The sequence below is a fragment of the Gallus gallus genome, chromosome 8, assembly GCF_016699485.2.
Source record: "Gallus gallus isolate bGalGal1 chromosome 8, bGalGal1.mat.broiler.GRCg7b, whole genome shotgun sequence".
NCBI lineage: Eukaryota > Metazoa > Chordata > Aves > Galliformes > Phasianidae > Gallus > Gallus gallus.
The window spans coordinates 13,662,657-13,676,494 of NC_052539.1; the positions used below are offsets into that span (position 1 = coordinate 13,662,657).

Sequence of the window (13,838 nt, forward strand, 5' to 3'; positions counted from 1 at the left end):
CTTCATTCTGTGTTGCTGTAGCTGACATTACAATAAAACACTGCCACGAGTCAAAAACAAACTTCTCCTTCCCCAGCGAACAAAACATCATCTGAAATGCATTTCTATTTTACATTATTCAAATTTATAACAGAAATATCCATACAGCAAAACCCACATTATTGGATAGATGAATTATAAGTGTAGGGGATTTGGCATACCAGTACAGGAGAATCCTTGCTCTGTTGGATGCACAAATGATCCATGCATGGCAATTGCTGCATCTGGTTAGATTTGCTGTCTCATCATTTTGCTGCAAAACCTTAGCTGCATTCTAGCACAGGGGCACAGAACAGAATCACCTCCAAGTCAAGCATTCAACGGATCTATTCCTTTCCAGAAGTGTATCACCCTAACACACCTGTTAACTCATTTACACATCCACACTGTCATGCAGATATACAACTTCACTAAAAGAACAAAAGAAAGCCTTTGCAAGAAAGTCACTTAGTGAAAGCACTCTGAAACAGACTGTCAGAATAATTATGGAAAACCCACTGATGATCTAATGAACTCAGCATTTACGGAAGACACATCATTGCATGTTTCTTTTGAGACAGAGCAACCACTGAGTTCACTAATCTGATTTACGCTATAAATATCTGCTGTATCAAAACTCAGCAGTACCATAAATTCACAAATCTCATCTTCACTGCAAAGCAAGCACATGGAAGCACAAGAGCAAAGCAATACAAAGTTCTTAAATTTACTGAATGACCAGTGAAGATTCTCCCATCTGCCACCACTGCTTGACTTTTCATCCCTGAGCTGGAATGCCTGAATAAATGAATCGGTCTCAAAATTTAAGCAAGACTACCTATGAAAAATCAGTTCATCAGAAAACTAACATACGTTCTTACTTCCCCAGCCTCTGTCTGTGGTCTTCCCTTTGAAATACTTTCAGCTTTAATGGCAGGTTACTTGATCTATGGGATTTGGGGCCAACTTTCCAAGTCACAAAGGTTAGCTTATAAAAATGCATATACACCAAATGCAACTCCCAAGAGAGCAGGACAAGCCCAGAAATATTCTCTGCAAGCACATAAAAACTCCAGTGAACAACAACGTCATCCAGCAGCACTCAGGTTGAAAAGTCCTTGGTCACAAAAAGTTTTCAGTGGGTCAAATAACAGCACAGCTTAAGTAGTCTTAAATTTCTTCTTTATAAATGCAATGAAGAAGGCAGACTATTCATTAAATATAAAAGCAATTTTATAAAAACACATCAGAATTTTATTGCTTGAAGAATACAGCATATGAAAAAAGCACAAGAATGTCCAAAAGAAAGGTCACAAGGATCCAAACATATTACACCATACATACCAGATGCAGTAAAATGTTAACCTGAATTCTGCATCAGAAAATAAAGGTGTGAAAATATACCTAATATTATTTAAAAGGAAAAGACTCGTTTAAAATAGAAAGGTGTGAAGGTGTTACAGTACAAATTAGAAAAGCCAACACTGCACATTAACATTGTATCACTAGACTAGATTTTCTACCTTTGGTACTTAAACCTTCACAGAAAACCACTTCCTTAATCAAACCTTGCCTAACACATATCATATAGTAGCTGTGAAAGGTTTTTTGTTTGTTTTAACTTAAATATTAAAATACATTTCTGAGTTTTCACTGCATGAATGCATTTAAGGAAGTGTTCACATTTACTCTATATGAAACTTAACGCATCTCACACTTAAAAGTCACTAAGAGACGCAGACCTGAATATATGCCAATTGTACCTTGTTCAGATCATTATGTAAAAATGGACATGATGTTTTCCATTTGTATCCTTACACAAACAGACCTGCTGCCCTGCTCAGGATCTATGACTAGAGCAACCTGCTGAGGTCTTAGGTTAAAATAAACGAACTGCATTGTTACAGAGCTACGAGATCATCTACAGCAGTATGCAAGTGGCTTTTCTAGTCTGCTCAGATTAGTGTACCAGAAGATATGCCAGTATTACTTCAAGTAACACATTAAAACCCAGTAATGGACACTACTGTGCTTTATTTCAACACAAAGAACAGCCGCTCATCCATTAATCAACAGAATTTTCAAATCAACTATCAAAAGGACTACTACAGTTCTGTTCCATGTCTGACCGCTCACTTTTGGGGAATACTTTGTCAAAAACCTGGACTTACCTACAAACCAATTTGAGTGATGAAAATGTTATCTTTCAAAGTATTTTAGTAATCCAGTGGCAACCTAGTGTGGAAAACATTAGCATTACGCTGACAACGATGACTTATCAAGGTTAAATAAAATCCCTCTTTTATTGTAAGCATGCTCTTAGCTTCAGCATTTGCCTTTGTAGGCTTGGATCATTCCCAGTTACATCAGTGGAACCAGAACAATTCTGTTTCATCAAGTTCCAGTTTTATATTTCAACAATATGAACATATCTGGACTACGCAATAACATCAACAGTTAACATTAAATTGGAGCAAAACAATAAGAAGAGTTAGTTTTCCAAAACGGGCAGTCTTCCAAGTAAAATATTCAGTCGGGACTGACTGTCGAAGGATGTAGTAATAAAACCATGGGTTTATTTTTTCCACCCCATACCAAAAAGGATTCAATTTGTACAACTCCTATTAAACATACATTTTCAACCAAGCTAGGAAAGATACCGTTTTCAAATTGTAACAAGTGTGGTATTTGAGCATTTATAATATTTATTGCCATATATATCCGCATTTTAAAAAGAACAAAGAATTCAAGACTGTACTATGCTGAACTTGACTTTTTTCCCATTAAGTTTACCTCTACTGTACCACTCCCCCAAAAACAATTAAAAATTCTAAGTAAGATTTCATAGTTTAGTTAAAAGGGAAGAAATGCAAATGTGGATTTAGAGCTTTTTGTATAAATCTCACTCTATTTTATAAACTTGTTGTTTATTGTAACACTGTTTATTGATCAAATAAGTGACGCACTGCTATCTAAAATTTCCATATACACCATTAAAAATCCAAAGTCGATATGATACTGAACCTTAAATCTTCAAGAGTTCAAAAAAAGACAGTTTATACATGTACAGCACACAACAGCAGACACCCCTAGAATACCAACTGCCAGTCCATGATGCATACAAACTTACAGGTAAGCATTCATTTCACTGTTTTCATTGTGCAGGAAAAATATTTCTTAGTGAAGACAGAAACCCAGCTGGTGAATTTCAGATATCATCTTCATCATCTTCATCCTGAGAAGATCCTGCCTGATTGGATGCACTGGCTGAGGCAGCAGCAAGCTGTGCCTGTTGAGCTGCTTGTTGCATCTGCAGCCACTCTTGCTGTGCCAGTTCTGCTTGCTGTTGTCTAGCCTAAAGACATGAATTTAATTGTTAAGGTCATACTATACAGCTTGTGAAGAATCTCTAGAGTACCTTAGCTATAAAAGCAGTTTAATCTGCATCTGCAGATTCCTTTTATGTAATCTTTATTAACTGTGTACACAAAAACATGTCTAGAAATACCTTTATTATTTGTACTAGGATGCTTAGCTATATTCGCTCTTCCTCTGAAAATGCCAACATTTACAGGATTTATACTTTCCAGAACAAGTACATTAGTCCATCTTTAGTTTCATTGTAAGGATTGTGCTGAACCACTTACTAATGGAAAAATTAAGCAAGACAAAGCAACAAAAAATATAGGGTTCAGTTTCAAGGCCTCTTAGCATTCAACCACCATTCAGAGATGAGAACAGTCCTGTTCTGTTGATTACAAATAAAGTTTGCAATTACTAAGCCATCCAGTTGCATCCCTCCCCCCAGAACACACAGTAGTACAAAAACAACAACGAAACAAAGAAAGAAATGAAGAAAGCCATTATCTTACTTTGCTAAGCCATCTTTGGAAAACAGAGCAATCTAAGCTCTTCTTAAATAAGGACAGTCAGGTCGAGATGACTTTGTTACAGAAAGGCACGTAATCTGTACTTCCCCGGTACAAGATGTTCTAACCAAATCTTTCAAGTAGTTCACATGCTGCCTTTCCATTTTCCCATTTAGAGCTTTTTCTTGTTTTTCAGCAACTATTTCTTATTTCAACACTGTGTTAAAGTTTAAATTTCTGTTTTGAATGAACATTAGAAGAAAGTTCTTTAAATTAAAAACCTTCAGTATTCTGTACTTGCTCACCGAATTTTCCTTTCTTTTTCCAAAGCATCAACAAAACAGCTTTCCAGACTTCAAGACACCAAAAGATGGTGCTTCAGAAAACAATGATCAAAACCAGTTTACCTATTTAGTATACATGAAAGAAAGAACTCTTCCTATACTGTAAGAAGTATTGCGCTTTCTCAGCCTGTTAAGCACTTCTCAAGGAAGACTTTTTAGTATTTCTAAGTTCAAGTGGTAGTCAAGTTAAAAAGACTGGAAAACAATTCAAGACACTTTAAATCTGCAGCATCGGTATGTATAGCAGAGGCATAAATATTGATCACATACAAACTAACAACAGCCCTCCCCACTAACCTTGCTACAATTAAGTTTACTGTACATACAGTGAAGTGATACACAGGAGCACACCAGTAATCAGAGGCTCGGCACTTCACATTGGATGGATCATTTTATCAGTGTCTATCATTTACATCATTTATATGGAAAAAACTTCAGATTTCTTCTCTGAAAGAGTAGTCAGGCATGGGAAGGGGCTGCCCAGGGAGGTGGTGGAGACACCGCTGTTGAATGTGCTCATGAAACATTTAGATGTGGTACTAAGGGATGTTGTTTATTGGGGTATTGGCAGTAGGTGGATGCTTGGACTGGATGGTCATGGAGGTCTTTTTCAACTTTGGTGATTCTATGATTCTATGATTGTTTTCTTTTCGAAAACTGAAACAATGAAAAATTCCACTGAGTTGTATTGACTAAGAAGCCTTATCAGCACCTGGGGTAAACTAAACTAATTTACTGAGCAACCCATTTGCACAGGAACTTTATAACCAATCTTTAGTAAGGAAGCCACACAAAAAACCAAAACACAACACTTCTGTTGATGACCTCATCTTACACAGATACTTGTAGACACACATGAATATCAGAAGGAACTATTAGACTGACTTCAAATATTCACTATCATCCAAGTACAGACTTGGGTATAAATTAATTATGCTTAATTTAAGTAAATTAAGTATAATTTAATATTATACTAAGTAATATTTGCCATGTTGTAACATAATACTTTCAAAAATCGACACAATTTTGTTAAACCTGCATGTATTGTCTTTAATTTAGGCATTAAGGCACAGTATTATAGAATTTAAAAAAAAAAAAAAACATTCTTCACGTGGTCAATTCTGTATATAAAGCATGGTCTACCTAATGGTTGGTAGCAATGGTTTTAGCATTCTTGTTTTACTCAGGAGTTTAGCATTCTTGTTACTTAGGAGGTTGTACCCCCTCAACTATCTGTGTTGCTCTATATATCTATCATCATTTTGTGGACTATACAAAGTTTTTGAACAATAGTTAAAAAAAATACCACAAATCAAGCTGACTATCATATATAAATCAAACCTTAAATCAGAAGCAGCCATATTGGTCTTTCTAGTGGTAGTACAGTCTAAAAAAGTCCTAACTAGTTCAATGCATGCTGACAAGAGCCTTATGCATGCTGAAGCTTTAGTTGGCAAAAAAATTCATCATGCAAATAAGATTAACATAGTTGGTACCTTATAACACAAAACCAACAGTTATGAAGTGTTTCAGCAAGATTAGTTAAGTGATGGGGAAGGAGGTCACAGTAATCAGACACAGTAACAACTGAATGAGCATTTCCAGAGGAAATAAAATTATGTAAATTGAGAAAACGAGACTTGTGGATTGGGAAAGAGGAAACAAAGCAAAGATTATTTTCACATTATTTAGAAAGACTGTCTTGTCAGAATATGAGAGAGAAAGATGGTGTAGAAGGATAAATAAAATTAGCTTTTAGTTGTTTAAATTTGGAAATGTTTACTATCAGGTAAAGTTAGGATGAAGGAGTATTTGCGAGCAAATTCTATTCCCGTGCTTCAACTGCCTCCTTAAAAATTTATGCATGAATTAACTCCAATAGAATCTTGCCACAAGTAAATAAAGATGAGAAAGGACAAATTAGAATTTTTTAACAACTAATTGTTTCTTTCAAAGCCTCAGTGATTGGTGCACTGATGGCCACAAACAGAAGAGATATTCATGTTTTAAATGCAATTTAAAAAATGGTAATTCCATTTTTTATTTCCTCAGCTAAGCAGTTCCTGATGTATTACTACAATACAACGGAAGCAGCTGTCTCTGTGGTAGGGAAGGAAAAAAAAACATTTCTAAATCTAGAGTATAAAATTTGTTTGTATGTGTCAAATAGCAGGAGTAACTACAAACAGTATCTTACTTATTGACTTGACTTTCTGTAACACAAACAGGACAAGAAGATCGATAGCATTTTAGATGCTACAGCAGTTAACAAGGAAAGGAATACTTCTAGGTGTGTGTAGATGTTTTTGCAGCATTAGAACCACCACATTAATTATTACAATGTCATCTGTGTAAGCGTTGCATTGCTTCACTTACTTTTGCAAATAATTCCTGTTGCTGCCTTAGAAGCTCTTCTTCCGGAATGCCGAGGTTTTCCAAGCGTGAACTGGCCTTTCTTCTCTTTAGTGCTACGGTTTTGCATTCTTGTAAGACTTCTTTTACTTCACTGATATAGGAGCCAAAGCCCAAACTTTCTAGTGCTAGAAAAAGATAAAATATTTGTCTTTTAGAAGGCTTTTGATATCAGATACCAACATGTTTACTTTAAACATACATTTCTGAAAAATAGAAGATGTTTGATCATTTTTCTGTCATTTGGTGATGAAAAGCTGTGTTCATGAGAACATCTGACAGCTACTCTCCCTGCCTCCTCTCCTATGCCCTCTAAAGAGCGCACACTTTCATGCTAGAAATATAAAGGTTACTGAACTGCAATAAGACCTGGCTTGCAAAGCACTCAGGACCCTCAGATTCATTTTGCTAGAAAGGTATTAATCTTGGAAGGCCTCCATCTTCATGTTCTGCATATCAGTTTCATACATAAACTACAGAACCAAGATGCCCTTCCTATCTGAATTGTGACCCATTAATCTCTTGGTGATTCTATCTTTCCATTTGTGTTCTAAGTCTTCAGAAAAAGTTAAATCATCTACCTATAACAGAGAAAACTTTCATCAAGACAAATAATGAACATAACCATATGTTATTTGTCTTCATTCAGACGTATCTGAATGTCTGAATTCATTTTCCAGATGCCAACAAGCTAGAGACGTGCATTTTACATATACAGTTACATACAACTCCTTATTGTTTTGGAATGGAAATCCTTGTATTTATCTCTACGTGAAAACGCATTCAGAAACGAACACACAGCATTTTAACCCGCCCGAGGAAACCTGAAGTACAGCTGTATTCTGCAACAGTTTTTGAAGAATGCAAAAGTAAGAGAAAGGTTAAAAACAAGACAGGCAGAACATACGATAAGAGGCATGTTTTGGGACGCCACTTGCTACCATATGCCTCCACACAAACACATCCCAAAACAGAACCTAATACAGAACAGGCTAGAAATATTACACAGACACCAACTACTTAGAAACAAGCCCCAGTTTCATTCAACACCTGGCTCACTTCCAGTAGTTACGCAAGTCCAAGTTTTCCTTATAGAACGATACTTGTTTTAATATTTATCTTACTTTATTTCAACCTTATGTAATAAGCTTTCCAAGAAGTCACACTAAAATAACCTACATAACAGTAAATATGAACAACACTGTAAACAAACTGCTCTACAGTACGTCAGACTGCTTTGTAACATGTTTTTAAGTAATCTTTTCCTACCCGTAACTGAGGGGCACGCCATCACAGTCACACAAAGCCACTCTGTAGGCTCGTGGCTTCCAACACGTACAAGGAGACAATTAATGCACTGCCTTCAATCTAGCAGCACACTGCAGCAGGACTGCCATTCTTTTAAGAGATTTGGCAAACATTTTGCAAATGACTTTACATAATACCTATTTCTTAAGAAAAATGAAGTTAAGAGATGAACAATTTAGAGATAATTAAATTACTCCAGACAGCATGCCAGTTCAGCCTCAGCCCACACAGACACTGGAACCATCTCAAATTAGGCCACAGTTTCTATGAGAATCACCAAAAGCCTTCTCGAACCTGTTTAATATAGTCTCAGCAGAGAGGAGGCAAACATGTCTCATGGTGCAGAACTGGTTCTCTAAGCAGCCAATTAATATTAAGGAACTCATTTAATTTTAAAATGTAAACAGTAAAATCATTCAACTATTTCAAACTCAAAGCTTTTCCTTTTCAGCATTAAGGTGTTAAGAACTCTACAAGTTGAACTTCACTAAGATGAACTATCACAGTGAATACATAGACTCTCACCAAAAGAATACTGACAGAGATCAGGCTTGGCAATATGCTGCTCTGGAGTATGAGCAGCAGCCCACATCAACAATAAGTTGTATGTTTTCATAGAAGTTGTATGTGCCACTGAAAAGAATGGAAATTAATGGAAAGAACTTATAGTTACATACTGAATATTACACACACAAAAAATCAAAACAAAAAGTGTGATGTAATTATGACAGATTCATACAACAGTTCAGCACAAATACAGCAATAACATTATGCCTGCTGCAAAGAAATGCTACTGGCAGTGAAACAGCTTCAGAAGTTGACTCTCTTGAAACATACCATGGCTTTATGGAGCACATGCGTGGAAGGAATGAGCCTCTATCCCTTTCTAACAGCATGGTACTCAAATGATGAATAAATGACTACCTGAGCAGAGCTACCCGCCCACCAAAATCCAGAACCTTTCTATTTCTAGACTGTTAAGTCTACACATCCATCCAGATAGCTGAAAATCTGAAAAACTACAGACGTTAGAACAATCCTACAAAATTTCAAAAGCTGGATCCCAAAACACAGTGCTTTGAAAAGGTAAGGAGAAGGAAACTTTTACAGACGTCAAATCACACCTGTCCTTCTTCAGCTTCCTCCCATTCTTACAGACCGCATGAAGACACAGATGTCTGATTAATCCATTAAGCGTAACTACTTGTAGTTGTACATGATCCTGGTAGCTACAAGACCTATCAGTCTCACCTTGGTGCTGGGGAAGGTTATGGAATGGATAATCTCAGGAGCCATCATGGACCAGTTAAAGGTCAACCAGGGCGTCAGGCCCAGTCAGCATAGGCTTATGAATGGTAGATCCTGTCTGACAAACCTGATTTCATTCTATGACAAGGTGACCCGCTTGGTGGATGAAGGTAAGGCTGTCAATGTGGTCTACCCAGACTTCAGTAAAGCCTTTGAGACTGTCCCCCACAACATTCTCATGGAGCAGCCGGCTGCCCATGGTTTGAATGGGCATACACTCTGCTGGGTGAAACACTGGCTGGATGGTTGTGCCCAGAGAGTTGTGGTCAGTGGAGTTAAAATCCAGTTGGTGGCCAGGCACAAGCGGTGTCCCCCAGGGCTCAATACTGGGGCTGCTTCTGTTTTACATCTTTATTAATGGTCTTGATGAGCGGATTGAGTGCACCCTCAGTAAGTTTGCAGACGACACCAAGTTGGGAGGGAGCACTGATCTGCCTGAGGGGGGAAGGGCACTACAGGGGGACCTGCATAGACTGGATTGATGGGCCAAGGAAAATGTATGGGTTTCAACAGGGCCAAGTGTTGGGTCCTGCATTTTGGTCACAACAACCCCAGGCAACCCTACAGGCTTGGGGAGGTGTGGCTGGAAAGCTGCCTGATGGAAAGGGACCTTGGTGTACTGATGGACAGTCGGCTGAATACGAGCCAGCAGTGTGCCCAGGTAGCCAAGAAGGCCAATGGCATCCTGGCTTGGATCAGGAATGGTGTGGTAAGCAGGACTAGGGAAGCAATCCTGCCCCTGTACTCGGCACTGGTGAGGCCTCACCTTGAGAACTGTGTTCGGTTTTGGGCACCTCAGTACAGAAAGGACATTGAGGTGCTGGAGAAGGTCCAATGAAGGGCAACAAGGCTTGTGAAGGGCTTGGAGAACATGCCCTACGAGGAGAGACTGAAGGAACTGGGGCTGTTTAGTCTGGGGAAAAGGAGGCTGAGGGGAGACCTTATTGCTCTCTTGCAATATCTGAAAGGTGTTGACAGCGAGAGTGGTGTTGGTCTCTTCTCACTGGTGACAAGCGACAGGACGAGGGGAAACGGCCTTAAGTTGTGCCAGGGTAAGTTTAGGTTGGACATCAGGAAACACTTATTTACAGAAAGGGTTGTTAAGCACTGGAATAGGCTCCCCAGGGAGGTGGTTGAGTCACCGTCCCTGGATGTGTTTAAAAATCGTTTGGATGTGGTGCTCAGGGACATGATTTAGCAGAGGGCTGTTAGAGTTAGGGTACTATGGTTAGAGTGTGGTTGGACTTGATGATCTTTAAGGTCTTTTTCAACCTGAGTGATTCTATGATTTACTTTTATTACAATCAGGTCACTCGTATCTGAGATGTTTATCTTCACAGCCCTTCCAAAATAAAGTAACTTCCAAAGTGAAAACTCAAGGTTTTTTTTCTTTTTTGGGGGGAGGTTTTTTTTTTTTTTTTTTTTTTTTTTTTTACATTAAAGCATGAACTAAACAGTGCCAATATCCTAACAGCCCATGAAGACAGACTACAGGATTTGCCATCAATTCCCAGCCCACCTTAGCGCATCTCAGCTTCACATCAACAAAGTAATCCAAGCAATCAGCTTCATGAAATGGTGATTTCCTATCTCACCATGTACAGAATCCAACAGAAGGCCAGCTTCTCAAAAAGTCCACCTCACCACAACTTAACAGAGCTACCAAGTGAGCCTATTCTCTGTTTCCACAACCGGTCCCTAATGTCTCTAAGCGCTGCAGAAGCTCTCCATCTCCACTTGGACCATGACAGCCCCAAAGTCTTTGGGCACACTCCAGGAAGCAGACACACATTTTATCATTAGTGGTGAGCGCTTGGCTTAGCCTGAGTAAATCCACCACACCAGATCTCCCTCAGGATGCAGGAAGCCTCTGCTTTTCTTTCCCTATGCTGTCCGTAGGCACTGTGCCAGTCAAGTGTTTGTGTTACCACACAAAGAAACATTGCAAGGACTTCACCCATCTGAAACAACCCAGCAGTATGGGGAAAGCGTTCCAGTCCAGTATGTGGCCAAGCAGCCATTTTTTCCTAATGCAATGGCGTGTCCTTAGTACCACTGCTCCAGACATGGGACTACAACAACGAAGCTGCAGTTTTAGATTAGTTCTGACACAGCCCAGTGGCAGGATGTCACCAGCTGGAAGGGTGTCTCTTTCCCCTCTTTTCCCCTATCCCCTGCTTGGAACCTAGCAACCTCTTGTTCACAGGAACAATCATATCAGCAACCTCATGTGACAGCGAACTATCTTCCCTGATGTCCAAGTTTTCACAGAGCCACAGTGTCAGAGAAGAGACAGTTACATCCAACTCTAGAGAGGATGCAAAAAGATTCCTGCTGGCAGCAGCCTGTTCAGCTGTGATGCGATGCCCATTTTATTTCTAATGGAGTTGACTTAAGCCATTAAAAGGACTGGGTTACTTCAATGATCACAACAAACATATATTTCAACTACTGAATTTGTTAGCATCGTAGTCATGAAGCTATATTAAGGTACAGTTAAAGCAGCGAATATCTAGTGTCTGAAGGCCAATGAAAATACCACTAAGCTATGTCTCTGTACACATCTCTGCCACCTGCAGAACGAACAGCCTGGACAGTCACACTTGACATGAGTACCATCTGCTAACTGACCACATCTGGAGGAAGCACAAGCACATCCCTGCAGGCAAGGAGAGCAGTAAATCCAGGAACAATCCCTTTCACCTCTGGAACCATCAGAAAAAGCATCTCTCTCCAGAGAGAGAGAGAAATATCAACAATATTTGACTAAAATAGACAAACCTAATACAAAAGCAGTTTTCAAACACACTGACACAGAGCTCAGCAAAATACTTGTGTGCATATCATTAGCAGTTGATCTCCAACCACGTATACACAAAACGCTCTCAATTTGTTGCCAAATTGCTGTTCGTAATCCTGACAAGTAATTGAAACTCTTCTGGCGAGCAAGCTGAGACCAGTGAAAGAAATTAGAAATTTTGACTGTTTATAGACAGAGAATCTCATTATTTTGTTTCTTAAACTAACTCGACACCATTATAATCTTGGAAATACCTTCATGGCAAATACTACTGCCAAGAGCTCTACCAAGCAACAGAATGAAGCACCCTGAGAATCAATGTTATCAATTTGTTTGCAGCAGTCACTAGTATCAACAGTCATTACTTCAGCAGCAAAGCAAACGGTTCCTCACAAAAGGTGCTTGCTGCATACTTACACACAAGGCAAGGAACCTCCCTGCTTGTGGCAGAACATAAAGAAAAGCAAAGGAGATGTACTGAGAAAACTTTCATTCAACAAGGGGAAGTAGGAGGCAACAGCTGAGCAAGACACAAAGGAATATATCATTATTACACGTTTCCCACAACAGATAGGAAAATCTGATTTTAAATGATCAAATTCCAAGGACAGCCCAGGAAAAGTATCTCACTTTTTATGGAATCCATGCAAAAAGACTAAACCCCACATACCCAATGGTGGGCCTTTTATCAGTCTCCTTAGAAAGGCACTTAATAAGCTCAGGACCTTGAAACACACTGTAAGAGAAAGCTGCACTACCATTGCAAAGAGCGGCCATCGTTTCACAAGCATGAAAAAGACTGCTGGACTTGGAGACCTCCCTCCGGGCATCACACTTCTCTGAACAACAAGACGAGAGTCGGTGCCGAGCACACAGCAGTGCCTCCAACCAAAGACATCGTTCCCTTGCAAGGCACTGACCGGCCAGACCACGCGTTGCGTCCCCAAGACCCTTAAGGCTCCCCTTTTGTCTCTCACGCCGTCAGAGCACAGCATGAAGGAGAAGCTGAGCGGGATAGACGCGACCCACAGCACGGTGCTGCTGGAAGCTCACCTTGTATGACATGCTCCGGGGATATGGTCTTCTTCTCCGACTTGTTGCAGATCTCATTGGCCTCAGAGGAGATGAGGTGGATAAACTCGGTGCAGCAGTTGACCACCAGTTCCCGGGCATCGTTTGCCACGCGGACGTTGGGGAGCGTCTCCTTGATCATCTTGTTGATGGCAGCCCTGGGGATGGTGAGGTCGTCGTCGTTACCCGACGACGAGGCCATCCTCGCCGCCACCGGCCCCCGAGGGCCGCTCCGCCCCGCTCCCGCGCTCTCGAGCTGTCCTCGGCCCCCGCGCGAGGCTGCAGCGCGTGGGAACCGGCGAGGGTAAGCGGGCGGCGACGCAGAAGGGATCGGCGCTGGGCGAGGGGAACGGAGAGCAACGGGCAAGGAGCTGCCGGCGAGGCGGCGGGGCACGGGGCCGGGAAGCGCTGCTCGGGCTCAGGGCTCCCTTGGCAGCGGCGCCTGCCACTGTCGTCTCCGCCACATCCTCCGGGGCGTCGGCGCCGCCGCCTTATGAGTGGTCTAAGGGAAGGCGAGCCCCAGAACACCGGTGCGGCACAACTCCTTCCTCCCGGGCGGCGGCGCCGGTAAAGGCTGCCGCGAGACGGAAACGGACCGACTACGGGCTCGACCTCCGCGGAGCGCCGCTTCCGCCGGAAGTCGAAACGCGCTTCCGCCCCCTGGCTCCTCCCCCCCTCCAGCGAGCACCGGAAGCGCTGGGGGCGCGT

At 40.9% G+C, this 13,838-nt stretch overlaps 1 protein-coding gene across 1 annotated transcript; it reads right to left on the reverse strand.

Moving 5' to 3' along the window:
• Nucleotides 1-1,249: 1,249 nt before the first annotated feature.
• Nucleotides 1,250-13,756, reverse strand: DR1 (down-regulator of transcription 1). The gene is made up of 3 exons (NM_001008478.2): nt 13,113-13,756; nt 6,608-6,771; nt 1,250-3,373 (listed from the first exon to the last, which is right to left on the reverse strand). Exons 1-3 carry the CDS (start codon nt 13,330-13,332, stop codon nt 3,227-3,229), a joined length of 531 nt encoding a protein of 176 aa, NP_001008478.1. The 5' UTR covers nt 13,333-13,756; the 3' UTR covers nt 1,250-3,226.
• Between the last annotated feature and the right edge of the window lie 82 nt (nt 13,757-13,838).